Here is a 27,725-nt window from a genome sequence, read left to right as displayed (position 1 = left end):
TGAGGCATGAGTTGAGGTGTTCTGTGGAGGACAGGCTCATCATGGATGGATGGTGTTGGAAAAGAGTTCCAACACTTCCACTGAGGACAGGATTTGACTGGGAAGACTCTACATACATTAATGAGAGAAAATGGACAGGGCTACTCGGTGCTTGGAGAGGAAACATTCATTGCGCCACTGGATGAGACGACAAATGAGACATGGCTTCAGTTCATATCAGGAGGGAATTGACACTGGCAACAGCAGGGGACTTTTTAGGGGGTGGATCACCTTTAATATTGCAGGCAGATTGTATATATATATATATACATACATACATACAGTGGGGCAAAAAAGTATTTAGTCAGCCACCAATTGTGCAAGTTCTCCCACTTAAAAAGATGAGAGGCCTGTAATTTTCATCATAGGTACACTTCAACTATGACAGACAAAATTAGAAAACAAAATCCAGAAAATCACATTGTAGGATTTTTAATGAATTTATTTGCAAATTATGGTGGAAAATAAGTATTTGGTCACCTACAAACAAGCAAGATTTCTGGCTCTCACAGACCTGTCACTTCTTCTTTAAGAGGCTCCTCTGTCCTCCACTCGTTACCTGTATTAATGGCACCTGTTTGAACTTGTTATCACATTGTAGGATTTTTAATGAATTTATTTGCAAATTATGGTTGAAAATAAGTATTTGGTCATCTAGAGATGGACACAGGTAACAAAGAGTCTATATCCACAGTAAAACGAGTCCTATATTGATGTAACCTGAAAGTCCGCTCAGCAAGGAAGAAGCCACTGCTCCAAAACCGCCATAAAAAAGCCTGACTACTGTTTGCAACTGCACATGGGGACAAAGATTGTGCTTTTTGGAGAAATGCCCTCTGGTCTGATGAAACAAAAATGTAACTGTTTGCCCATAATGACCATTGTCATATTTGGAGTAAAAAGGGGGAGGCTTGCAAGCCAAAGAACACCATGCCAACCGTGAATCATGGGGGTGGCAGCATCGTGTTGTGGGGGTGCTTTGCTGCAGGAGGGACTGGTGCACCTCACAAAATAGATGGCATCATGAGGATGGAATATTATGTGGATATATTGAAGCAACATCTCAAGACATTAGTCACGAAGATGAAGCTTGGTCGCAAATGGGTCTTCCAAATGGACAATGACCTCAAGCATACTTCCAAAGTTGTGGCAAAATTGGCTTACAACAAAGTCAAGGTATTGAAGTGGCCATCACAAAGCCCTGACCTCAATCCCATAGAACATTTGTGGGCAGAACTGAAAAAGTGTGTGCGAGCAAGGAGGCCTACAAACCTGACTCAGTTACACCAGCTCTGTCAGGAGGAATGGGCCAAAATTCACCCAATTTATTGTGGGAAGCTTGTGGAAGGCTACCTGAAACATTTGACCCAAGTAAAACAATTTAAAGGCAATCCTACCAAATACTAATTGAGTGTATGCAAACCACTGACCCACTGGGAATGTGATGGAAGAAATAAAAGCTGAGAGAAATATTTCTCTCTACTATTATTCTGACAATTTCACATTCTTAAAATAAAGTGGTGATCCTAACTGACCTAACACAGGGATTTTTTTACTAGGATTAAATGTCAGGAATTGTGAAAAACTGACTTTAAATGTATTTGGCTATGGTGTATGTCAACTTCAACTGTATTTTCCTTTCCGTGGTAGCTAGATCTTGTCTATTTTTGTTGACTTTCTATTCAAATGTAATGTTGTGAGAGAATGTCTTTCTTTCGGGATATCTATACCGAGTATGTCCACATACCCATCTGACCATTTTATTGATAATCTACACGGTAATGTAAAAGTTTTTTTTTTTTTTTGTGATCCAATACTTAATATAGTACACTTATCATAATTTGGTTTTAATCCAGAGATGTTAGAAAAAGTATCTAGATCATATATGAAGCTGTGGAGGGATTCTATTTGTGGATTTAAAAGAAAACAACATTAATCATCAGTTTATAATGACACCTGTGTTTTTAAACCCTGGATTTCTAATCCCTTAATATTATTGTTGGCTCTGATTTAGATGCACTATTGTAAAGTGGCTGTTCCACTGGATGTCATAAGGTGAATGCACCAATTTGTAAGTCGCTCTGGATAAGAGCGTCTGCTAAATGACTTAAATGTAAATGTAAATGTAATTTCGATGGCAATGATGAATAGATATGCCAATGGTGGACAACCTTGTTTTATTCCTCTTGACAGTTTAAATCTTTCTGAAGTGTGGCCATTATTTACTATTTTACACCTAGGGTTACAGTATATAACTTTAACCCATTTTATAAGAGATTCTCCAAAATTGAAGTATTGCAGGCATTTGTATATAAACTCCAGTTGTACTTTATCAAAGGCCTTTTCAAATTCAGCTATGAATACCAGGCCTGGTTTCCCAGATATTTCCTAGTGTTCTATTGTATCCAGTACTTGTCTTATATTATCTCCAATGTATCATCCATGTAAAAACCAGTCTGATTAATAAGGATGATGTAAAAAAATAAATAAAAAAGATTTACTGAGTAGGATGGTCCTCCCCTTCCTCCTCTCATGAGCATCCACTGGGGCACACTCATAATTCATTTCCTAATTGATATACCCGCACATACCATTGTGCAATAGGATGTGGGATTTGGTTTTATGTTTTCTATAATAGTAGAGTAATTTTTGTGTGTGTGTGTGTGTGTGTCAGTGGCCAACTTCTCCTGTGCTGCCGGGTGGCTGCGTGTGCAGGGAAACATCCAGGCCCTGTCGGACCACCAGAGGGCCCTCATCCTCCAGACCTCCCCCACCCAGGGGGACACCTGTAACGGCCCGGCTACTGACCGACGCATGAGCACTGGTGAGCCCCCGCTTGAACAACATTCACTAAACTGGGTTGTGTTAACGAGGCACAAAGCGGAAGAAAACTATCCGAAATGGGGAGGTTCTCTTTCAATTATTTTATTTGATATTTTGCATGTGGGGATTCATTAGGTTCTTTCGAAAGTAGGTGATCCTATCAAAAGTGTCTGTTGGAGAGTAGAGTGGCAAATGAGGTGAGCCACTCCTTCCCATCCTCTGGTTATTCTTGCTTCTCTTCCTTACTATGTCAGCCCCCCTTACTATGTCAGCCCCCCTGACATAGCTCACAATTTTAGCTTTTCTGAAATCTCTGCCGAGCGAGGAGGAATGGAGCCGACCTGATCCTTGCCTCCCACTTTTACATTGCAACCCCATTGGACATCATTCCACCTGCCAATCAACATGGTCTATCGCTGACTGTAGGCTACATCCCTTGTTGCATTGTGTCATTTTATCATTTTGACAAAATGAGTCTACTAAAATGAAAGGGAAAGACGAGTGAGTGTTAGACTTGGGCGGTATACCAGGTGTTTGTCAATACCATTTGAAACTTTCTTTTGAAGTGTTTTAATACACTTTGTATAATTGTAGCTACTTTTTAAGTAAATTACCTGCAGTCAACTTGTGCAATACGTTAGGTGATTAAGAAGATAGCGTTCTTCATTTCACCTGAATGGTGTTGTGTGGGCGAGCGGTTTGCTGATGTCAACATTGTAAACAGAGTGCCCCATGTGGGGTTATGGTATGGGCAGGCATAAGCTATGGACGATGAACACATTTGCATTTTATCAATGTCAATTTGAATGCACATAGATACCATGACGAGATCCTGAGGCCAACTATTGTGCCATTCATCTGCCGCCATCACCTCATGTTTCAGCATAATAATGCACAGCCCCATGTTCCAAAGATCTGTACATATTTCCTGAAAGCCGAATATGTCCCAGTTCTTACATGGCCTGCATACTTACCAGACATGTCACCCATTGAGCATGTTTAGTATGCTCTGGGTTGACGTGTACGACCGCGTGTTCCAGTTACTGACAATATCCAGCAACTTCGCACAGCCATTGAAGAGGACTGGGACAACATTCCACAGGCCACAATCAACAGCTTGATCAATTCTATGCAAAGGAGATGTGTCGTGCTGCGTGAGGCAAATGGTCACACCAAATACTGACTATTTTTCCCGATCCACGCCACTTCCTTTTCTTTTTAGGTATTTGTCACCAACAGATGCATATCTGTATTCCCACTCACGTGAAATCCATAGACTAGTCTCCCAGTCCCTGCCGCTGAAAAACATCCCCACAGCATGATGCTTCCACCAACATGCTTCACCGTAGGGATGGTGCCAGGTTTCCTCCAGACGTGATGCTTGTCATTCAGAACAAAGAGTTCAATCTTCGTTTCGTTTTAGTCTCCCGAGTGGTGCAGCAGTCTAAGGCACTGCATCTCGGTGTTAGAGGCGTCACTACAGACCCTCGTTCGATTCCAGGCTGTATCACAACTGGCTGCGATTGGGAGTTCCATAGGGCGGCGCACAATTGTCCCAGCGTCGTCCAAGTTATGGTTTGGCCGTCATTGTTAATAAGTATTTGTTGTTAACTGACTTGCCTAGTTAAATCACAGACTACAAAAGGAAAACCAGCCACGTCGTGGACACCGACGTCTTGCTTCCGGATAAGCTAAATACATTCACTTGCTTTGAGGATAACACAGTGCCACTGACGTGGCCCGCTACCAAAGACTTTGGGTTCTCTGTGGCAGACGTAAGATGTTTAATCATGTTAATCCTCAAGGCTGCCGGCCCAGAGGGCATCCCTAGCGCATCCTTGGAGCATGCTCAGACCAGCTAGCTGGTGTGTTTACGGACATATTCAATCCATCTGTCTGCTGTCCCCACATCTTTCAAGATGCACCATTGTTCCTGTACCCAAGAAAGCAAAGGTAACTGAATTAAATCAAATCAAATCTAATTTTATTTGTCACATACACATGGTTAGCAGATGTTAGTGCGAGTGTAGTGAAATGCTTGTGCTTCTAGTTCCGACAATGCAGTAATAACCAACAAGTAATCTAGCTAACAATTCCAAAACTACTACCTTATAGACACTAGTGTAAGGGGATAAAGAATATGTACATAAAGATATATGAATGAGTGATGGTACAAAGCGGCATAGGCAAGATACAGTAGATGGTATTGAGTGCAGTATATACATATGAGATGAGTATGTAAACAAAGTGGCATAGTTAAAGTGGCTAGTGATGCATGTATTACATAAGGATGCAGTAGATGATATAGAGTACAGTATATACGTATACATATGAGATGAATAATGTAGGGTATGTAAACATTATATTAGGTAGCATTGTTTAAAGTGGCTAGTGATATATTTTACATCATTTCCCATCAATTCCCATTATTAAAGTGGCTGGAGTTGAGTCAGTGTGTTGGCAGCAGCCACTCAATGTTAGTGGTGGCTGTTTAACAGTCTGATGGCCTTGAGATAGAAGCTGTTTTTCAGTCTCTCGGTCCCAGCTTTGATGCACCTGTACTGACCTCGCCTTCTGGATGATAGCGGGGTGAACAGGCAGTGGCTCGGGTGGTTGCTGTCCTTGATGATCTTTATGGCCTTCCTGTGACATCGGGTGGTGTAGGTGTCCTGGAGGGCAGGTAGTTTGCCCCCGGTGATGCGTTGTGCAGACCTCACTACCCTCTGGAGAGCCTTACGATTGTGGGCTGAGCAGTTGCCGTACCAGGCGGTGATACAGCCCGACAGGATGCTCTCGCTTGTGCATCTGTAGAAGTTTGTGAGTGCTTTTGGTGACAAGCCAAATTTCTTCAGCCTCCTGAGGTTGAAGAGGCGCTGCTGCGCCTTCTTCACGATGCTGTCTGTGTGGGTGGACCAATTCAGTTTGTCTGTGATGTGTACGCCGAGGAACTTAAAACTTACTACCCTCTCCACTACTGTTCCATCGATGTGGATAGAGGGGTGTTCCCTCTGCTGTTTCCTGAAGTCCACAATCATCTCCTTAGTTTTGTTGACGTTGAGTGTGAGGTTATTTTCCTGACACCACACTCCGGTGGAATTACATGACTATAGCCCCATAGTGCTCACTTCTGTCATCATTAAGTGCTTTGAGAGACTAGTCAAGGATCATTTCACCTCCACCTTAACTGTCACCCACTTCAATTTGCTTAATGCCCCAATAGATCCACGCCTATTTAAGAATGCTGTTCATTGACTAAAGCTCAGCATTCAACACCATAGTACTGTCTGAACCCTGCCCTGTGCAACTGGGTCCTGGACTTCCTGACGGGCCACCCACAGGTGGTGAAGGTAGGAAACAACACCCCCACTTCACTGATCCTCAATGCTGGAGCCCCAAAAGGGTGTGTGCTCAGCCCCCTCCTGTACTCCCTATTCACCCATGACTGAGTGGCCAAGCACACCTCCATCTCAATCATCAAATTTGCAGACGACACAACAGTAGTTGGCTTGATTACCAACATTGACGAGACAGCCTACAGGGAGGAGGTGAGGGCTCTGGGAGTGTGGTGCCAGGACAATAACCTCTCATTCAACGTCAACAAAACAAAGGAGATGATTGTTGACTTCAGGAAACAGCAGAGGGAGCACGACCCTATTCACATCGACGGGACCGCAGTGGAGAAGGTGGAAAGCTTCAAGTTCCTCAGCTTACACATCACAGACAAACTGAAATGGCTCACCTACACAGGCAGTGTGGTGAAGAAGGCGAAACAGCGCCTCTTCAACCTCAGGAGGCTAAAGAAATGTGGCTTGGCACCTAAAACCCTCACAAACTTTTACATATGCACAATTGAGAGCATCCTGTAGTGCTGTATCACCGCTTGGTATGGCAACTGCACCACCCGCAACCGCAGGGCTTTCCAGAAGGTAGTGCAGTCTGTCCAACGCATCACTGGGGGCAAACCATCTGCCCTCCAGGACACCTACAACACCTGATGTCACAGGAAGGCCGAAAAGATCATCAAGGACAACAGCCACCCAAGTCACTGCTTGTTCACCCTGCTATCATCCAGAAGGCGACGTCGGTACAGGTGCATCAAAGCTGGGACCGAGAGACTGAAAAACAGCTTCTATCTCAAGGCCATCAGACTGCTAAATAGCCATCACTAGAACATAGAGGCCGCTGCCTATATACAGTTGAAGTCGGAAGTAAACTTTCTTTTTTTTTAATAGGGCTATCTTCTGTATAGGATGGCTACTTTGAAGAATCTCATTAAATAAATGTTCATTTGTTTAACACTTTTTCTGGTTACTACATGATTCCATATGTGTTATTTGATAGTGTTTTCACTATTCTACAATGTAGAAAATAGTGAAAATAAAGAAAAACCCTTGAATGAGTAGGTGTGTCGTAACTTTTGAAGTCGGAAGTTCACATACAATTAGGATGGAGTCATTAACTCGTTTTTCAACCACTCCACAAATTTCTTGCTAAAAAGCTATAGTTTTGGGAAGTCGGTTAGGTAATGAGAGAAAATGGAGAGGGCTACTCGGTGCTTGGAGAGGAAACATTCATTGCGCCACTGGATTAGACGACAAATGAGACATGGCTTCGGTTCATATCAGGAAGGAATTGACACTGGGAACAGGAGGGGACTTTTTAGAGGGTGGATCAGTTAGGACATCTATTTTGTGCATGACACGTGTAATTTGTTTACAGACAGATTATTTCACTTATATTTCACTTATAATTCACTATCACAATTCCAGTGGATCAGAAGTTTACATACACTAAGTTGACTGTGCATTTAAACAGCTTGGAAAATTTGAGAAAATGATGGCATGGCTTTAGAAGCTTCTGATAGGCTTATTGACATCATTTGAGTCAATTGGAGGTGCACCTGTGGATGTATTTCAAGGCCTACCTTCAAGCTCAGTGCCTCTTTGCTTGACATCATGGGAAAATTAAAATAAATCAGCCAAGACCTCAGAAACAAATGGTAGACCTCCACAAGTCTGGTTCATCCTTGGGAGCAATTTCCAAATGCCTGAAGGTACCACGTTCATCTGTACAAACAATAGTATGCAAGTATAAACACCATGGGACTACGCAGCCGTCATACCGCTCAGGAAGGAGCCGCGTTCTGTCTCCTAGAGATGAACGTACTTTGGTGCGCAAAAGTGCAAATCCATCCTAGAACAACAGCAAAGGACCTTGTGAAGATGCTGGAGGAAACAGGTACAAAAGTATCTATATCCACAGTAAAACAAGTCCTATATCGACATAACCTGAAAGGCCGCTCAGCAAGGAAGAAGCCACTGCTCCAAAAGCGGCTTTAAAAAGCCAGACTACGGTTTGCATCAGAACATGGGGACACAGATCATACTTTTTGGAGAAATGTCCTCTGGTCTGAGGAAACAAAAATAAACTGTTTGGCCATAATGACCATCGTTATGTTTGGAGGAGAAAGGGGGAGGCTTGCAAGCCGAAGAACACCATCCCAACCATGAAGCACGATGGTGGCGGCATCATGTTGTGGGGGTGCTTTGCTGCAGGAGGGCTGGTGCACTTCACAAAATAGATGGCATCATGAGGTTGGAAAATTATGTGGATATATTGAAGCAACATCTCAAGACATCAGTCAGGAAGATAAAGCTTGGTCGCAAATGGGTCTTCCAAATGGACAATGACCCCAAGCATACTTTCAAAGTTGTGGCAAACTGGCTTAAGGACAACAAAGTCAAGGTATCACAAAGCCCTGACCTCAATCCCAAAGAACATTTGTGGGCAGAACTGAAAAAGCATGTGCGAGCAAGGAGGCCTTCAAATCTGACTCAGTTACACCAGATCTGTCAGGAGGAATTGGCCAAAATTCACCCAACTTATTGTGGGAAGCTTGTGGAAGGCTACCTGAAATGTTTGACTCAAGTTAAACAATTTAAAGACAATGCTACCAAATACTAATTGAGTGTATGTAAACTTTTGACCCACTGGGAATGTGATGAAAGAAATAAAAGCTGAAAGAAATATTTATCCACTATTATTCTGACTTTTCACATTCTTAAAATAAAGTGATGATCCTAACTGACCCAAGACAGGGAATTTTTACTAGGATTAAATGTCAGGAATTGTGAAAAATGAATTTAAATGTATTTGGCTAAGGTGTATGTCAGCTTCCGACTTCAACTGTCTTGAAATCACTGGCCACTTTGATGGATGGAGGCCACTGTGTTCTTGGGGACCTTCAATGCTGCAAAAATGTTTTGGTATCCTTCCCCAGATCTGTGCTTCGACACAATCTCCTGTCTTGGAGCTCTACGGACAATTCCTTTGACCTCATGGCTTGGTTTTTGCTCTGACATGCATGCCTTTCCAAATCATGTCCAATCATTTTACCACAGGTGGACTCAAATCAAGTTTCAGAAACAAATCAAGGATAATCAAAGGAAACATAATGCACCTGAGTTCAATTTCGAGTCTCATAGCAGCAAAGGGCCGGAATACTTATGTAAATAAGGTATTTCTGTTATTTATTTGTAATTTGCAAAAAACTCTAAAAACCTGTTTTCGCTTTGTCATTATGGGGTGTTGTGTGTAGATTTGGTACTGTATATTCAACTACCTTGAGTATTTGAGAATTGGTATTTTCAAATAAACTACAGGTCTATTGACTATTGTGCTTAAGAGCTGTTCAGTTCCTCTTTGGATTTCATCACATTTTGTTTTATAAAGTGGGATTAAAATGGATTTAGTCTTTTTTTGAAGCGGGATAAATATTATTTATATATATATATATATACACACACACACATAGTGGGGCAAAAAAGTATTTAGTCAGCCACCAATTGTGCATTTGGTCAATAACAAAAGTTTATCTCAATACTTTGTTATATACCCTTTGTTGGCAATGACAGAGGTCAAACGTTTTCTGTAAGTCTTCACAAGGTTTTCACACACTGTTGCTGGTATTTTGGCCCATTCCTCCATGCAGATCTCCTCTAGAGCAGTTTTGGCACTGTTGCTGGGCAACACGGACTTTCAACTCCCTCCAAAGATTTTCTATGGGGTTGAGATCTGGAGACTGGCTAGGCCACTCCAGGACCTTGAAATGCTTCTTACGAAGCCACTCCTTCGTTGCCCGGGTGGTGTGTTTGGGATCATTGTCATGCTGAAAGACCCAGCCACGTTTCATCTTCAATGCCCTTTGGATGCAACTCAGCATTCTTTGTCCTCCAAACACGACGAGTTGAGTTTTTACCAAAGAGTTCTATTTTGGTTTCATCTGACCATATGACATTCTCCCAATCTTCTTCTGGATCATCCAAATGCTCTCTAGCAAACTTCAGACGGGCCTGGACATGTACTGGCTTAAGCAGGGAGACACGTCTGGCACTGCAGGATTTGAGTCCCTGGTGGCGTAGTGTGTTACTAATGGTAGGCTTTGTTACTTTGGTCCCAGCTCTCTGCAGGTCATTCACTAGGTCCACCCATGTGGTTCTGGGATTTTTGCTCACCGTTCTTGTGATCATTTTGACCCCACGGGGTGAGATCTTGCGTGGAGCCCCAGATCGAGGGAGATTATCAGTGGTCTTGTATGTCTTCCATTTCCTAATAATTGCTCCCACAGTTGATTTCTTCAAACCAAGCTGCTTACCTATTGCAGATTCAGTCTTCCCAGCCTGGTGCAGGTCTACAATTTTGTTTCTGGTGTCCTTTGACAGCTCTTTGGTCTTGGCCATAGTGGAGTTTGGAGTGTGACTGTTTGAGGTTGTGGACAGGTGTCTTTTATACTGATAACAAGTTCAAACAGGTGCCATTAATACAGGTAACGAGTGGAGGACAGAGGAGCCTCTTAAAGAAGAAGTGACAGGTCTGTGAGAGCCAGAAATCTTGCTTGTTTGTAGGTGACCAAATACTTATTTTCCACCATAATTTGCAAATAAATTCATTAAAAATCCTACAATGTGATTTTCTGGATTTTGTTTTCTAATTTTGTCTGTCATAGTTGAAGTGTACCTATGATGAAAATTACAGGCCTCTCATCTTTTTAAGTGGGAGAACTTGCACAATTGGTGGCTGACTAAATACTTTTTTGCCCCACTGTATATATATATATAATCAAATTTATCAACCCATGGAGGTCTGGATTTGGAGTCACACTCAAAATTAAAGTGGAAAACCACACTACAGGCTGATCCCACTTTGATGTAATGTCCTTAAAACAAGTCAAAATTAGGCTCAGTAGTGTGTGTGGCCTCCACGTGCCTGTATGACCTCCCTACAACGCCTGGGCATGCTCCTGATGAGGTGGCGGATGGTCTCCTGAGGGATCCCCTCCCAGACCTGGACTAAAGCATCCGCCAACTCCTGGACAGTCTGTGGTTGGTGGATGGAGCGAGACATGATGTCCCAGATGTGCTCAATTGGATTCAGGTCTGGGGAACGGGCGGGCCAGTCCATAGCATCAATGCCTTCCTCTTGCAGGAAGTGCTGACACTCCAGCCACATGAGGTCTAGCATTGTCTTGCATTAGGAGGAACCCAGGGCCAACCGCACCAGCATATGGTCTCACAAGGGGTCTGAAGATCGCATCTCGGTACCTAATGGCAGTCAGGCTACCTCTGGCGAGCACATGGAGGGCTGTGCACCCCCCCCCCCCCCAAATAAATGCCACCCCACACCATGACTGACCCACCGCCAAACCGGTCATGCTGGAGGATGTTGCAGGCAGCAGAACGTTCTCCACGGCGTCTCCTGACTGTCACGTCTGTCACGTGCTCAGTGTGAACCTGCTTTCATCTGTGAAGAGCACAGGGCGCCAGTGGCGAATATGCCAATCTTGGTGTTCTCTGGTAAATGCCAAACGTCCTGCACGGTGTTTGGCTGTAAAGCACAACCCCCACCTGTGGACATCAGGCCCTCATACCACCCTCATGGAGTCTGTTTCTGACCATTTGAGCAGACACATGCACATTTGTGGCCTGCTGGAGGTCATTTTGCAGGGCTCTGGCAGTGCTCCTCCTGCTCCTCCTTGCACAAAGGCGGAGGTAGCAGTCCTGCTGCTGGGTTGTTGCCCTCCTACGGCCTCCTCCACGTCTCCTGGTGTACTGGCCTGTCTCCTGGTAGCGCCTCCATGCTCTGGACACTACGCTGACAGTCACAGCAAATCTTCTTGCCGCAGCTCGCATTGATGTACCATCCTGGATGAGCTGCACTACCTGAGCCACTTGTGTGGCTACTAGAGTGAAAGCACCGCCAGCATTCAAAAGTGACCAAAACATCAGCCAGGAAGCATAGGAACTGAGAAGTGGTCTGTGGTCACCACCTGCAGAACCACTCCTTTATTGGGGGTGTCTTGCTAATTGCCTATAATTTCCACCTGTTGTCTATTCCATTTGCACAACAGCATGTGAAATGTATTGTCAATCAGTGTTGCTTCCTAAGTGGACAGTTTGATTTCACAGAAGTGTGATTGACTTGGAGTTACATTGTATTGTTTAAGTGTTCCCTTTATTTGTTTGAGCAGTGTATATATATATAAAACACTACTATACCTTGATTATATAAGTATTCACTCCCTGAGTCAATACATGTTAGAAACACCTTTGGCAGCGATTACAGCTGTGAATCTTCTTGGGCAAGTCTAAGAGCTTTGCACACCTGTATTGTGTAATATTTGCCCATTATTATTTTCAGGCACTGTCAAGGTGTTGGGGACAACAATTTTCAAGTCTTACCATAGATTTTCATGCAGATTTAAGTCAAAACTTTAACTTGGCCACTACTGGTAAGCAACTCCAGTGTAGATTTTACTTTGTGTTGTAGGTTATTGTCCTGCTGAAAAGTGAATTTCTCTCCCAGTGTCTGGTGTAAAGCAGACAGATTGTTCCTGTTTAACTCCATTTTGGGGTTTTTTTCATCCTGAAAAACTCCCGTCTTTGCCGATGTCAGGCATACCCATACCATGAAGCAGCAATCACCATGCTTGAAAATAAGCAGGCAGTTACTCAATGTTTTTGGATTTGCCCCAAACATAAGGCTTTGCATTTAGGCCAAAAAGTGTATTCCTTTGCTGTTTCTTTGCAGTATTACTTTAGTGCCTTGTTGCATGTTCTGGAATATTTGTATTCTTTTCACTCTGTCATTTAGGTCATTATTGTGGAGTAACTACAATGTTGTTGATCCATCCTCAGTTTTCTCCCATCACAGCCATTGAACCAGGGGTGAAAGTAGATTACATTTCATCCCAGTACAGGACCACCTATGTGTGCACGCACACGCACTCAAAAAAATGTATCTGCCTAACCGGCCCGGCCCTGGAAGTTCTGCCGCCCTAGGCGAGACACAAAATGTCCACCACCTCCTATCCCTGCTAATCTAAAATAATGTACAGTGGGGGTTGGCAATGGGTTTGGCCTCAGGCCAATTTGTTTCTCAGCTAATAGTCGGCAGAACATAATAGCAGCCCAATTCAAAGGCCTATGATACGTTCAAAATTGTATCTGGTTACTAGGCTATATAATTAGTTTAACGTCAATAACATATCCTCATATTTTCATTCTGATTACACTGACAAATTCACCAATGTCTCTTTTGAAATTAGTTTTCTATATTTCTTTGAGCATAGATTGGGGAAGAACTGCTTGCAATCAAGAAAATGTCACTCTGAAAGTCTCAAAAGAAAGGTGGATAATCAAAATAGATGTTTCAGGGAAGACTGGACAGAGGAATAGGCACTGTATTTCTCCATTGTCAAACCAGAGTGTCTTGTTTGCAATGAAACGGTTGCTGTTTGCAAATAATGAAATATTAGACATCATTATGAATCTAAGCATTGCACTTTCAAAATGTACCTTTCCACACAGACAGAGGCTCGACCGGTGCAGAAAACTGCTGGCTACTCGGCTGTCGCTTAACCCAACGACAGAACTGCATCCTTAAAAGCTGCCTTGGTTTTTAACATTTTCAGAAAGTGAAAAGCTCAATTAATAGGGACAAAATAGGAAAGTATATATATTTTTTTGTCTCCAATTTTGAAGGCCACGGCTCAGTTTCAGAATGTCATCGAGACTAATCAATATATCCCCATGTGCATCAGTCACGTCTTTTGTGGGCATTGTAAAGCTTGTTTCTAGCATAAGGTATCATGGACATAAGCATTGTTATAGAACACTTTTATATTATCTGGTACCACACCAAAACCCAGACACGGAGGCATTTAAAGAGTGCATGGTGACCGATATTTAAGGATTTGGTTATACCGACAAATCTATGGATTCGCATAATTGCGTCCGTCAAACAGGTAGGCCTACCTCTTTTTTCTTTTTTTTTTTTTTTCTTTTTAAAGGAAGAATTATGCTCCAACAAAGCCCTCCTTGTTTTTAGTTAAGTTTAATTCAAATTAAGACGTTTGTTGAAATGAATTGCTTTCTGAACTGCTGAACTTTTACCCATAGACTGAATTGCTTTCTGGTCTCCAGTCTATGGGTTACAGAAAAACCACAGGGTACAACTCTTTCTACCGTAGGCTACATAATTTATGTTAAATACATTTGGTGGAGTGCTGCATCTCTCTGGCAACAGCTCTGGTGGACATTCCTGCAGTCAGCATGCCAATTGTACACTCCCTCAAAACTTGAGACATCTGTGGCATTGTGTTGACAAAACTGCACATTTTAGTGTGGCCTTTTGTCCCCAGCTCGAGGTGAACCTGTGTAATGATAATGTTGTTTAATTAATCAGCATATTGATATACCACACTTGTCAGTTGGATGGATTATCTTGGCAAAGGAGAAATGCTTAACAACTTTGTGCTTAACATTTGAGAGAAATAAGCTTCTTGTGCGTATGGAGAATTTCTGGGATCTTTTATTTCAGCTCATAAAACATGGGACCAACCCTTTACCTGTTGCCTTTTAATATTTTTGTTAAGTATATTTTCTGCCCCTGCCTTTGGTAAAGTGGGCACTGCTTATGGTGCGGCATCAGCGTTCACCTAAATAGCCCTCATGCCACTGGGCGGGAGAAGTTACCATTGTTGTTGGGCAGACTAATGTGAGGTGTTATGTGTTGTTCAAATCAAATCAAATCAAATTTTATTTGTCACATACACATGGTTAGCAGATGTTAATGCGAGTGTAGCGAAATGCTTGTGCTTCTAGTTCCGACAATGCAGTGATAACCAACAAGTAATCTAACTAACAATTCTAAAACTACTGTCTTATACACAGTGTAAGGGGATAAAGAATATGTACATAAGGATATATGAGTGAGTGATGGTACAGAGCAGCATACAGTAGATGGTATCGAGTACAGTATATACATATGAGATGAGTATGTAGACAAAGTAAACAAAGTGGCATAGTTAAAGTGGCTAGTGATACATGTATTACATAAGGATGCAGTCGATGATGTAGAGTACAGTATATACGTATGCATATGAGATGAATAATGTAGGGTAAGTAACATTATATAAGGTAGCATTGTTTAAAGTGGCTAGTGATATATTTACATCATTTCCCATCAATTCCCATTATTAAAGTGGCTGGAGTTGGGTCAGTGTCAATGACAGTGTGTTGGCAGCAGCCACTCAATGGTGGCTGTTTAACAGTCTGATAGCCTTGAGATAGAAGCTGTTTTTCAGTCTCTCAGTCCCAGCTTTGATGCACCTGTACTGACCTCGCCTTCTGGATGATAGCGGGGTGAACAGGCAGTGGTTCGGGTGGTTGATGTCCTTGATGATCTTTATGGCCTTCCTGTAACATCGGGTGGTGTAGGTGTCCTGGAGGGCAGGTAGTTTGCCCCCGGTGATGCGTTGTGCGGACCTCACTACCCTCTGGAGAGCCTTACGGTTGAGGGCGGAGCAGTTGCCGTACCAGGCGGTGATACAGCCCGCCAGGATGCTCTCGATTGTGCATCTGTAGAAGTTCGTGAGTGCTTTTGGTGACAAGCCGAATTTCTTCAGCCTCCTGAGGTTGAAGAGGCGCTGCTGCGCCTTCTTCACGACGCTGTCAGTGTGAGTGGACCAATTCAGTTTGTCTGTGATGTGTATGCCGAAGAACTTAAAACTTGCTACCCTCTCCACTACTGTTCCATCGATGTGGATAGGGGGGTGTTCCCTCTGCTGTTTCCTGAAGTCCACAATCATCTCCTTAGTTTTGTTGACGTTGAGTGTGAGGTTATTTTCCTGACACCACACTCCGAGGGCCCTCACCTCCTCCCTGTAGGCCGTCTCGTCGTTGTTGGTAATCAAGCCTACCACTGTTGTGTCGTCCGCAAACTTGATGATTGAGTTGGAGGCGTGCGTGGCCACGCAGTCGTGGGTGAACAGGGAGTACAGGAGAGGGCTCAGAACGCACCCTTGTGGGGCCCCGTGTTGAGGATCAGCGGGGAGGAGATGTTGTTGCCTACCCTCACCACCTGGGGGCGGCCCGTCAGGAAGTCCAGTACCCAGTTGCACAGGCGGGGTCGAGACCCAGGGTCTCGAGCTTGATGACGAGCTTGGAGGGTACTATGGTGTTGAATGCCGAGCTGTAGTCGATGAACAGCATTCTCACATAGGTATTCCTCTTGTCCAGGTGGGTTAGGGCAGTGTGCAGTGTGGTTGAGATTGCATCGTCTGTGGACCTATTTGGGCGGTAAGCAAATTGGAGTGGGTCTAGGGTGTCAGGTAGGGTGGAGGTGATATGGTCCTTGACTAGTCTCTCAAAGCACTTCATGATGACGGAAGTGAGTGCTACGGGCGGTAGTCGTTTAGCTCAGTTACCTTAGCTTTCTTGGGAACAGGAACAATGGTGGCCCTCTTGAAGCATGTGGGAACAGCAGACTGGTATAGGGATTGATTGAATATGTCCGTAAACACACCGGCCAGCTGGTCTGCGCATGCTCTGAGGGCGCGGCTGGGGATGCCGTCTGGGCCTGCAGCCTTGCGAGGGTTAACACGTTTAAATGTCTTACTCACCTCGGCTGCAGTGAAGGAGAGACCGCATGTTTTCGTTGCAGGCCGTGTCAGTGGCACTGTATTGTCCTCAAAGCGGGCAAAAAAGTAATTTAGTCTGCCTGGGAGCAAGACATCCTGGTCCGTGACTGGGCTGGGTTTCTTCTTGTAGTCCGTGATTGACTGTAGACCCTGCCACATGCCTCTTGTGTCTGAGCCATTGAATTGAGATTCCACTTTGTCCCTGTACTGACGCTTAGCTTGTTTAATAGCCTTGCGGAGGGAATAGCTGCATTGTTTATATTCGGACATGTTGGAGGTGCATCTTGGTAAGTTCAGCTCAGAAAATGCTGCATTCGTTTAGGCGGCTGCCAGCTGCTATATGGGCAGGCCGGCAGGCTGTTGGGCCTTATCATATAATTATATTTAGAATCCCTATAAATTCAAAAGCATCTCTGTGAGTCATAAAGATGTATCATTTAACTTTTGTATTTATTACCTTTTTGTTGTGGCATAAACACAACCAGTCATGATGTTTTCATCTAATTGTCAAAACACTTCAAAGGGATCCTTTACTAGGCTACCTGCGCACGCTCATCCACTCGCAGCATATTTCCAGCCTCCAAACAGTGGTGAATGGAAAGAGACATCTGTTACACAAAACACCCAAAAGTATAATGACATTTGGCAATTGTCATTAGGCCCGAATTTATGCATCCACTGCTGTCTGTGTCGGCCACTCATATCTGCCCTGGCAAAATGTAAGTGTTCTCATCAAACCACATGGCATTTTATAGCATAGGCTATATGCCTACCACACGTTTTCAGTCCATTCGCTAATATTTCATGCCTCTGACAAATGGTAATGATAAATCATGGTGTAATAGCCTACAGTTTTCTTGACATATTGTTTTCACTATTGTGATGGGCTCATGTTTTACCGGTACGGCATACCCCCACTATTTATTTTGCCAGGACACCGTACTAGACCATACTGGCCTCATGGTGACCTCCCTAAGCAGTTTCCTTCCCCTCCAGCAGCTCAGAAAGACAACTTTATCTTTCTAGTGTCTGGGTGGTTTAATACATCATCCACAGAATAATTATTAACTTGACCAAGCTTAAATATGTATTCAATGTCTGTTTTGTTATTGTTACCCATCTACCAATCACTTCTCTTTTTTTATGAGGCTTTCAAAAAGTTCCCTGGGCTTTTGAATACTTGACTGACGGACCTTTACTAATGTATGTTTTTGTCTGGATTCCTTCTGTGTTTTATAGGGCCCTAGAATACTTACGCAACCAGTGCTTGACTTGGGATGAAAGAGTTGCAGGAACTGTCTTTTCTCCAGTTGGTCCATTTAGACTATGTTCACAGAAATTCCCAAATTACATTCTGCTATAGAGACCTTTTTGATTATTCACTGTTAAGGGTTTATACACATTTTGGCAGATGGAATTTCATGACTTTTAACCAAATCTCCTTGACCAATAATTGGTGGCGTCTATGTAGCCTACATGAAAGTCTGAATAATCTGGTATTGACATTAGAAGGCCGCTGGTCTCTAATCCCATGTTTGCCTACTATCTCCTGACGTTGTGCCCTTGATCAAGGCACCAAACCCACCAAAAAGTAGAATAACTGCACTGGTAGGCTACTGTATAAAACACATGGTCAACCATCCATCTGGAAGCTACTGGGTGTGCAGGCTTTAGATCTAGCCCTAACACACACCCAAGTCTGCTTATCAAGGCCCTGTTGAGCAGCTGATGTTTAGGCTACAATGAGGTGCGTTAGAGCGGGGCTTGAACAAAAGCCTGCACATCCAGTAGCTCTCCTGGAGGATGTTTGACCGCCCTTGATATAAAATATTACAAAATTGCAACCAAATAATTGTCTTTATACAATTAGAAATGATTACATTTGTGTTAATTTGTAGAATTTTCTTTTCATTTTGACATTATGGAGTATTTTAGATCAATGACAAAATTACAATAACATCTATTTCCATCCCACGTTGGAACGCAACTCTATAGGCACTGTATTAGCCGCTGAAAAGACTGGAGAATTAATATTCGTCCATCTTTGGTTTTACTACTGCCCTTAACCTCCCTATGTGACTGCCCTTAACCTCCCTATGGGACTGCCCTTAACCTCCCTATGTGACTGCCCTTAACGTCCCTATGTGACTGCCCTTAACCTCCCTATGTGACTGCCCTTAACCTCCCTATGTGACTGCCCTTAGCCTCCCTATGTGACTGCCCTTAACCTCCCTATGTGACTGCCCTTAGCCTCCCTATGTGACTGCCCTTAGCCTCCCTATGTGACTGCCCTTAACCTCCCTATGTGACTGCCCTTAACCTCCCTATGTGACTGCCCTTAGCCTCCCTATGTGACTGCCCTTAACCTCCCTATGTGACTGCCCTTAGCCTCCTATGTGACTGCCCTTAGCCTCCCTATGTGACTGCCCTTAGCCTCCCTATGTGACTGCCCTTAGCCTCCCTATGTGACTGCCCTTAACCTCCCTATGTGACTGCCTTTAGCCTCCCTATGTGACTGCCCTTAACCTCCCTATGTGACTGCCTTTAGCCTCCCTATGTGACTGCCCTTAACCTCCCTATGTGACTGCCCTTAGCCTCCCTATGTGACTGCCCTTAACCTCCCTATGTGACTGCCTTTAGCCTCCCTATGTGACTGCCCTTAACCTCCCTATGTGACTGCCTTTAGCCTCCCTATGTGACTGTCCTTAACCTCCCTATGTGACTGACCTTAACCTCCCTATGTGACTGCCCTTAGCCTCCCTATGTGACTGCCCTTAACCTCCCTATGTGACTGCCTTTAGCCTCCCTATGTGACTGCCCTTAACCTCCCTATGTGACTGCCCTTAGCCTCCCTATGTGACTGCCCTTAACCTCCCTATGTGACTGCCTTTAGCCTCCCTATGTGACTGCCCTTAGCCTCCCTATGTGACTGCCCTTAGCCTCCCTATGTGACTGCCCTTAACCTCCCTATGTGACTGCCCTTAACCTCCCTATGTGACTGCCTTTAGCCTCCCTATGTGACTGCCCTTAACCTCCCTATGTGACTGCCCTTAACCTCCCTATGTGACTGCCCTTAGCCTCCCTATGTGACTGCCCTTAGCCTCCCTATGTGACTGCCTTTAGCCTCCCTATGTGACTGCCCTTAACCTCCCTATGTGACTGCCCTTAGCCTCCCTATGTGACTGCCTTTAGCCTCCCTATGTGACTGCTCTACCAGCCGCTGTTTGCACCCACAGTCTGCCCAGGGTCTTTTTATTTATTTTCTTCGGGTTAATGTACCTAAGTTTTCATTTTTGGCTGCACAGCGTCCTGAAATGTTTTGCTACAGTTTTCCCTATTGAACACAACCCTGGTCTTAACCCGGCATACACAAACGGCCTGAACACACCACACTTATAAAGCTCTCTTGATATGTGTGAGCAAACATTGGTTGGAGGAAATATCTCATTGCCTTAACATGGGTATATTCACTAGTAAGCAAACATAACTAAACGGACAGAAACAGGGAGGGACCTTCCTGAATTTGTCCAATAGATAATGTAGTTTTCGGAGCAAAATTGTTTCCATTTGGAGTAAAGCTTTTTGCTACGGTGCAAAATGTTTTGCTACACTCATCGACTAAGGAAAATACCCCCGGAGAACACACCACACACTGACCACTAGTGTTGAGTTGTAGAAGGCCTAAGTACAAATGAACTAACAACAAATGAAGACTAAGGATATTGGTGAAGAGCCAATCAAAGACAAGGATATTGGATGGAATGAAAACAAACCAACCCACAGGACAGTGCTGGAGGCATTTAGTTTAGTCCTCCTGCATTACACTGTATTTTTACAGATCATCTGTACCCTTTACTTAGTCCAGTGGGATAGATTATCTGTAGTTGCTATGTCAAGATTGAGTATTTCAGTTATTAACTGTGGAAATATGTGCAAAGGTTTTCCCATGAAGGACAGATTCTTAACTCACATTTGAACATTATTGTCCAGAAGGTGGCGATCTTTGTACAGATTTAGACATAGCCAATGGTCATACCAGATATTGGAGACTTCAGATATGAGTTCATGGACCCTAGCATGCACAGAGCTCTCCTGGTGTTTTTTTTATTTTTAAGATAAGCATGGCTGACAATGTGAGTCGAATATGCTCATTTTGGGAGCATAGTTCAGTGCGCAGGTTTATTTCCTATGGGCTGGTTTCCTAGGCACAGACTAAGCCTTCTCTGTAAGCTTCGAGAATCTCCATTTAAATGGCGCTTTAGGCTTAGCTGACTGATGGTTTTGGTTCTTTTCAGAGTCTGCCCTGGGCCTTCATATTGGCCTGGTGCTTGGAGCTCTACTGCTACTGGGACTGGGGGCAGCCCTCTTTACCTACCTCTACAAAAAGAGGTGAGACCATACACAAACACACATTCAAGCCACACACGCACAGTCTCGAATGTGCGTACATACTCAGACGTGCTTATGTACGCACACATCCTGCCTCAGTGGTTAAGTGAAGAGGCCTCATTTCACTGTATGCAGCTGTACATAATAGTTACACAGATGGCCCTTTTACCCCAATGTGAATAGAAACATGATTCGCTATCATTATCTTGCCTCAACCCTTCTGAGAAAACAATATACTTCAGTTTATTCACTTAATAATTGTGCCGTTGTAGCAGTTGTCAAAAGCTGTGTATGCTTTTTGTCCTTAGGCGACCACTGGACTATTACTCCATGGAGTTGAATGAGCATGGAGAGGGACTTTCTGAACTTTAAGTGTGTGTGTGTGCGTGTGTGTGTGTGTGCGTGCATGTGAAGGAGCATTCTTTAACGCTGGTGAGTGAAGGGAAGTTGTCCTGCCTGTTTTTTTCAGACATTGTGTTCTTTTGTCTGTGTTTTTGAATGGGGATCTCCCACTAGATAAGGGACCAGCACCATTTTTGTAAATGTGTTACGAATTGCCATGCTTTTACATTCCCTACATCATAATTCCCAGTAAATGTTGCACTAGTTTTACTACTATGTCATAATCATGGTTTCACTGTCTCGTGCCTACATTTTTTTCTCCTTCATATTCTCTTTTTATTAAATCTATCTGAAAGTGTATGAAGTAACAAGACTACAAATCTAAAAAGCAATCATGAGTTACCGGTACTGAAAGTTCTGTTGATTTGTTTGGTTAAAATGTGAATGCTTGTGATGAACCAGTGATTACAGTCTGTAACCATCTTTTGTTTTTTAATATCTTTTTTTTTTAAACATTTGGCAGAATATATGTTATTTACATTCTATTAGTTGAGGAATAGAAAAGGAATATGAAAGACCATATGGAGTCTCTCCTCTCCTGGAGCTATGGAGTACTTTATAAGCACAAAGCTATTTTATGATACCACCCCCCACAAAACTGTTAGAAATTATGATTTAATAAGAATAGTATTTTCATTATTGGAAAAATTGGTCTGTATTAATTTGAAACCGTTTGTATTCTAGCTGGCTTGCAAACTGCTATTGTGCCTTTTTACTTTTATATGAGGTCAAAAAGGCCTGATCTGATGAGTATTTTGTAGAGAAGAACTATAGCAATGTCTGTGAGAGCCTTGTGTGTAAATTTGTTTTAAATGTTCTCAGGGGGAACTGAACTGTAGAAGCAACCATAAATACAACCAATCATATTAAAAAGGGTATTTACTGTTAAAGACACAATTGGAAGTAAATATAGGTTTGCCGAAATGTTCATGATCAAATTCAGAGCAAAAACCGGGCTGTCCCTTTTTGTATTCAATTCTATTATTTTCAATCTGCTGGAAGCGCATTAACTTTGATCAGCTCCTTGCCATGGAATAGCGTAAGACGGTGGTTTTCAACGATTTTCAAGGACTGCCCTATACAACACAATCACTCGTTCTTTAAAGTTTAGTGGTCATAGCACAGCCTTGTTTTTGCCCTGGATTTGCTCTTTATAAAATAATAGAACGGTTTGTGGCTTTGCTATCAAAATAATTGTTAAACTGCTTTGAAATGTCTCGTTGTTTTTGTTTTTATGGCCAAATGAATCTAGATCAATACTTCATGTAAAGGGAATTTGAAGAATGTCATTTTTTTGTCATTTTATTGCTCTTTTTAAACCTCGTAATCGTGTTAGTACATTTCAATTGAATGCACTTTGGTAGATATATTTTTTCATGCCATGTAGCTAAGTTTGTATTCAAATAAATTGATATTTCTTTAGATGTATTGAACATCTTGTCTGTATTTCCTTTTCTATTCGTATTCTACTATCGGTCAACAAACCCATCTCCCCACTTTCCTCTCCCTCCGCTTCCCTCCTTTCATGTTCCTGTTAAAGGGGTTGGAGTGGATTCGAGCGTATTTTGAACTTTTACTGTTGAAAAGCGAAACCCCAAGTATAAACAGTGAAGTACACACCCGAAAGGGTAAAAAAATGTTTTTAGCAAGATAGTGTCTTTTAGACACAAGTGCAAACTCTAAGGAGAAGGGCAATCGAGGACGGAATGCTTGAGGAGCAATGGAGAACAAAAGAGGAAAGGCCACCCTGCTATGTCATGACATACATGGACCACTGAGATGTGCCTTTTTATTAAGTAAATCAGGTGTTAAATTAGGTGAAAAGGAGACTGGAGTGCCACTTTTAAGGAACAAAATGAATGGGTCTGTATAATCAAAGTGGTGCCTCACCTTCTGCACTCATACCTGCAGCTGTAATTTCTCCTAAATGGACCTCCTACTGTTTCTTAGGCCTCAAAGAGCACTTAACAAGACCTGACAATTATGTGATTGATATAATGTTGAAAGCCAGTGTGAGGGTCTGCACTCGGGCTTCAATGGATTGTAGCCGGTGCCACCATAAAGAATAACAAAAAAATAATAGTGCAAAGTGCTAAACCCACTAGTATTTTGTAGCACATTGCACTAGTACATTTTGTTATTAACTCAAGCATGAATTAAATAGTGTGTGTGATTTTATATATATATATATGCCCTTGTTTTTGAAAGAAATGCACACTTTTTGTCCATTAAAAGAACATAAAATTGAGCATAAATACAGTGTAGACATTAATGTTGTAAATGACTATTGTAGCTGGAAACGGCTGATTTTTAATGGAATATCTACATAGGTGTACAGAGGCCCATTATCAGCAACCATCATTCCTGTGTTCCAATGGCACATTGTGTTAGCTAATCCAAGTTTCTCAGCAGAGTTGCAAAGAAAAAGCCATATCATAGACTGGCCAATAAAAATAAAACATTAAGATGGGCAAAAGAACAGACACTGGACAGAGGAACTCTGCTTAGAAGGCCAACATCCCAGAGTCGCCTCTTCACTGTTGACGTTGAGACTTGTGTTTTGCGGGTACTATTTAATGAAGCTGCCAGTTGAGGACTTGTGAGGCGTCTGTTTCTCAAAGTAGACACTAATGTTCTTGTCCTCTTGTTCAGTTGTGCACCGGGGCCTCCCACTCCTCTTTCTATTCTGGTTAAAGCCAGTTTACGCTGTTCTGTGAAGGGAGTAGTATATAGCGTCATATATAGCGATGTCTACACTTTCTGATCAATTTGATGTCATTTTAATTGACAAAAAATGTTGCTTTTCTTTCAAAAGCAAGGGCATTTCTAAGTGACCCCAAACTTTTGAACGGGTGTGTGTGTCTATATGTATGCATGTACATGTGTACGTACACACTTACAAAGTACCAGTCAAAAGTTTGGACACATCTACAAATTCAAGGGTTTTTTCTTTAGTTTTACTACTTTCTACATAGTTTTTATTGTACAATGAAATAAAAGTGTTAAACAAATCTAAATATATTTTATATGAGATTCTTCAAAGTAGCCACCCTTTGCCTTGACAGCTTTGCACACTCTTGGATTTCTCTTAACCAGCTTCACCTGGAATGGTTTTCCAACAGTCTTGATGGAGTTCCCACATATGATGAGCACTTGTTGGCTGCTTTTCCTTCACTCTGTGGTCCAACTCATCCCAAACCATATATATTGGGTTGATGTCGGTGATTGTAGAGGCCAGGTCATCTGATGCGGCACTCCATCACCCTGCTTCTTGGTCAAATAGCCTAGAGGCTGAGTTGGCCTACATACGACCCCAGCTTCATCCCTGCAACTCAGGACAGCAGGTTTAAACAATGGACGCAGAAAGGCATCACATCATTCAGTACAATTATAAGGAATGGGAAACTAGATAACTTCCAGGACCTAAGTAAAAAACATGGCTTGGATAAACAAGATTTTTACAGATACATACAAGTTCGACACTATTTCTTATGGGAGATAAAAGTGACTGACCCTTGAGCACCTCCAAAATTAATCCAAGTATTCACTAACGCATACAACTTGGGGAGTAACAAAAAAAACTATTTCAAATCTCTACTCAGGTTTTCAATCCTCAACGAAACATTCTACAAACTATATTGAAAAGAAATGGGAGGAGGAACTTAACATTGAAATAACTGATGAAACATGGTTGAACATATTAGAGAGTCAACAAAGCTCCTCCAACTCAAGGTCATGGAGAGAATTCTGTTGGAAGAATGTTATACGTTTCTTCATAACACCTAAACTGAAATCAAAACAGACTGGCTCACTACACCCTTGATGGAGAGAATGCGGTCTACTGAGGGCAGATCACTCTCATATCTTTTGGACTTGCCCCACAATCGAAACTTACTGGGGAGAAATAAGATCTAACAGTATAGTATAAAGTATTTTAAAAAATGTAAAAGTATATACAGTGGGGCAAAAAAGTATTTAGTCAGCCACCAATTGTGCAAGTTCTCCCACTTAAAAATATGAGAGAGGCCTGTAATTTTCATCATAAGTACACTTAAAATAGGACAGACAAAATGAGGAAACAAAATCCAGAAAATCACATTGTAGGATTTTTTATGAATTTATTTCAAATTATGGTGGAAAATAAATAACAGTCTATATGATTTTAGAATGAGATGTTCAACGAGCAGGTGTCTACTTACTTTTGGTCATGTAGTGTAGATAGTTTATGTGTGATATCAAACAAAGTTGTTCAAGTGGTAAATTCATTGGACTCTGGAGCAGTGAAAACGCGTTCTCTGGAGTGATGAATCATGCTTCACCATCTCGCAGTCCGAGGGACGGATCTGGGTTTGGCGGATGCCAGGAAAACGCTACCTGCCCGAATGCATAGTGCCACCTGTAAAGTTTGGTGGAAGAGGATTAATGGTCTGGGGCTGTTTTTTATGGTTCGGGCTAGGCCCCTTAGTTCCAGTGAAGGGAAATCTAAACGCTACAACATACAATGACATTCTAGACGATTCTGTACTTCCAACTTTGTGGCAACAGTTTGGGGAAGGCCTTTTCTTGTTTCAGCATAACAATGCCCTGTGCACAAAGCGAGATCCATACAGAAATTGTTTGTCGAGATCGTTGTGGAAGAACTTGACTGGCCTGCATGGAGCCCTGACCTCAACCCCATCAACCCCACCTTTGGGATTAATTGGAACTCCGACTGCGAGCCAGGCCTAATCGTCCAACATCAGTGCCCAACCTCACTAATGCTCTTAGTAAGCAAAAACCCAGCAGAAATGTTCCAACATCTAGTGGAAAGCCTTCCCAGAATGCTGTTATAGCAGCAACGGGGGGGACCAACTCCAGGTGTCTATATGATTTTGGAATGAGATGTTCGACGAGCAGGTGTCTACTTACTTTTGGTCATGTAGTGTAGATAGTTTATGTGTGATGGATATAAGTGGTAAATCCATTGCAGTTTTTTTTCTTTTTCTCAACAACAAAGAACGAAAAAAAGAAAAAAAAGTACAATAATTACAAAACATTAAAAAGGAAGAAAAAAAGTTGACACATATTTGCCCAACTTTCTGCTCAGATACATACCACATTCTACCATGCAATAAGCTTACATATTGGCATAAACAGTACTGTATCCCCTTACTCTGAGTTAAGGTGGCTCTTTCCAGAGCCAAGCGTCTGCATCTCTTCCCCTATTAACAGGTCAAACTAAATGTCCAGGCAAATGGTCCAGCATCGGCTGCCTTAATCTCCTGATACCACTGTGTAATCATTGGTGGCTTGTCCTTAATCCAATTAAATAGGATGCATTTTCTTGCTAATAAGAGTAACAATCTAGAACGGTTTAAAACCTTGTTTCTCACTGATAAGCTTAATAGAAACAGACCTAGATCTACTTTTATCTAACAATGAAAGACTGAATTGATTTAATTGAGATTAGTGACCTGAATCTGGTGATAGAGGGGCAAATTACTAGTACTTTTAACAAAGCCATAGGTGCACAGCCCCATGCCTCTGGAGACTCTGTCCCACCCCTGATATAGCTCTGCATGCATTCTGAAATGATGCAGGCAAGGCATGCCCAATTGTAGTACCATATATTGGGCAGAGCTAGCACTCCTCTCTCTTTGGGTGGTTGTAGAGTCCTCATTTTAAGTCTAGCTCTTTTACCATTAAAAAAAATGCATTTAGAGAAGTCCATCTCAACACTTGACACATTTTCAAGTGAGCCACAGTGGCATCATTTGCATTGGGTAGAGCAAACTAGGGAGGATATTCATCATAATAAGGCTCACCCTGACAATCCAATGAGATGGGAAACCACCTTTTGAGATCAATTCTGACTTTCTTGAGCACTGCAACGATGTTGAGTTTGAAAAGATCTTTAAGTTTAGGTGAGACAAATATACCCAGAAAATGTGGTATAGCTGTCAGGTCTCCAAACTGCCCAGCCACTGACTTTTCAAAATTCACTTTATATCTGGAGACATGGCCAAAGGATTCAATAACTGATGCTATTCATTATATTTTTACATCTTGGCCTCCTTGGTTTTGCCTTTTCATGGTTTGAGTGCAAGTACCTACG

The 27,725-nt window shown here is 42.5% G+C and overlaps 1 protein-coding gene across 1 annotated transcript in view; it reads left to right on the top strand.

Annotated features, from left to right (window-relative positions):
- The window catches only part of si:ch211-183d21.1 (uncharacterized), a 35,964-nt gene extending 12,900 nt beyond the window's left edge, over positions 1–23,064 (top strand). The window contains exons 10-12 of the mRNA XM_029629445.2: positions 2,714–2,863; positions 21,136–21,229; positions 21,538–23,064. Coding sequence (XP_029485305.1) covers positions 2,714–2,863; positions 21,136–21,229; positions 21,538–21,601 — 308 coding nt within the window. The 3' untranslated portion in view covers positions 21,602–23,064. The remainder of the gene's footprint in view (positions 1–2,713; positions 2,864–21,135; positions 21,230–21,537) is intronic.
- The last annotated feature ends 4,661 nt before the right edge of the window (positions 23,065–27,725 follow it).

This window comes from Oncorhynchus nerka, linkage group LG23 (genome assembly GCF_034236695.1).
Source record: "Oncorhynchus nerka isolate Pitt River linkage group LG23, Oner_Uvic_2.0, whole genome shotgun sequence".
NCBI classification, from domain to species: Eukaryota; Metazoa; Chordata; class Actinopteri; order Salmoniformes; family Salmonidae; genus Oncorhynchus; species Oncorhynchus nerka.
Note: the sequence above shows the minus strand (reverse complement) of the source record. Positions and strands in the feature narration are given on the sequence as shown.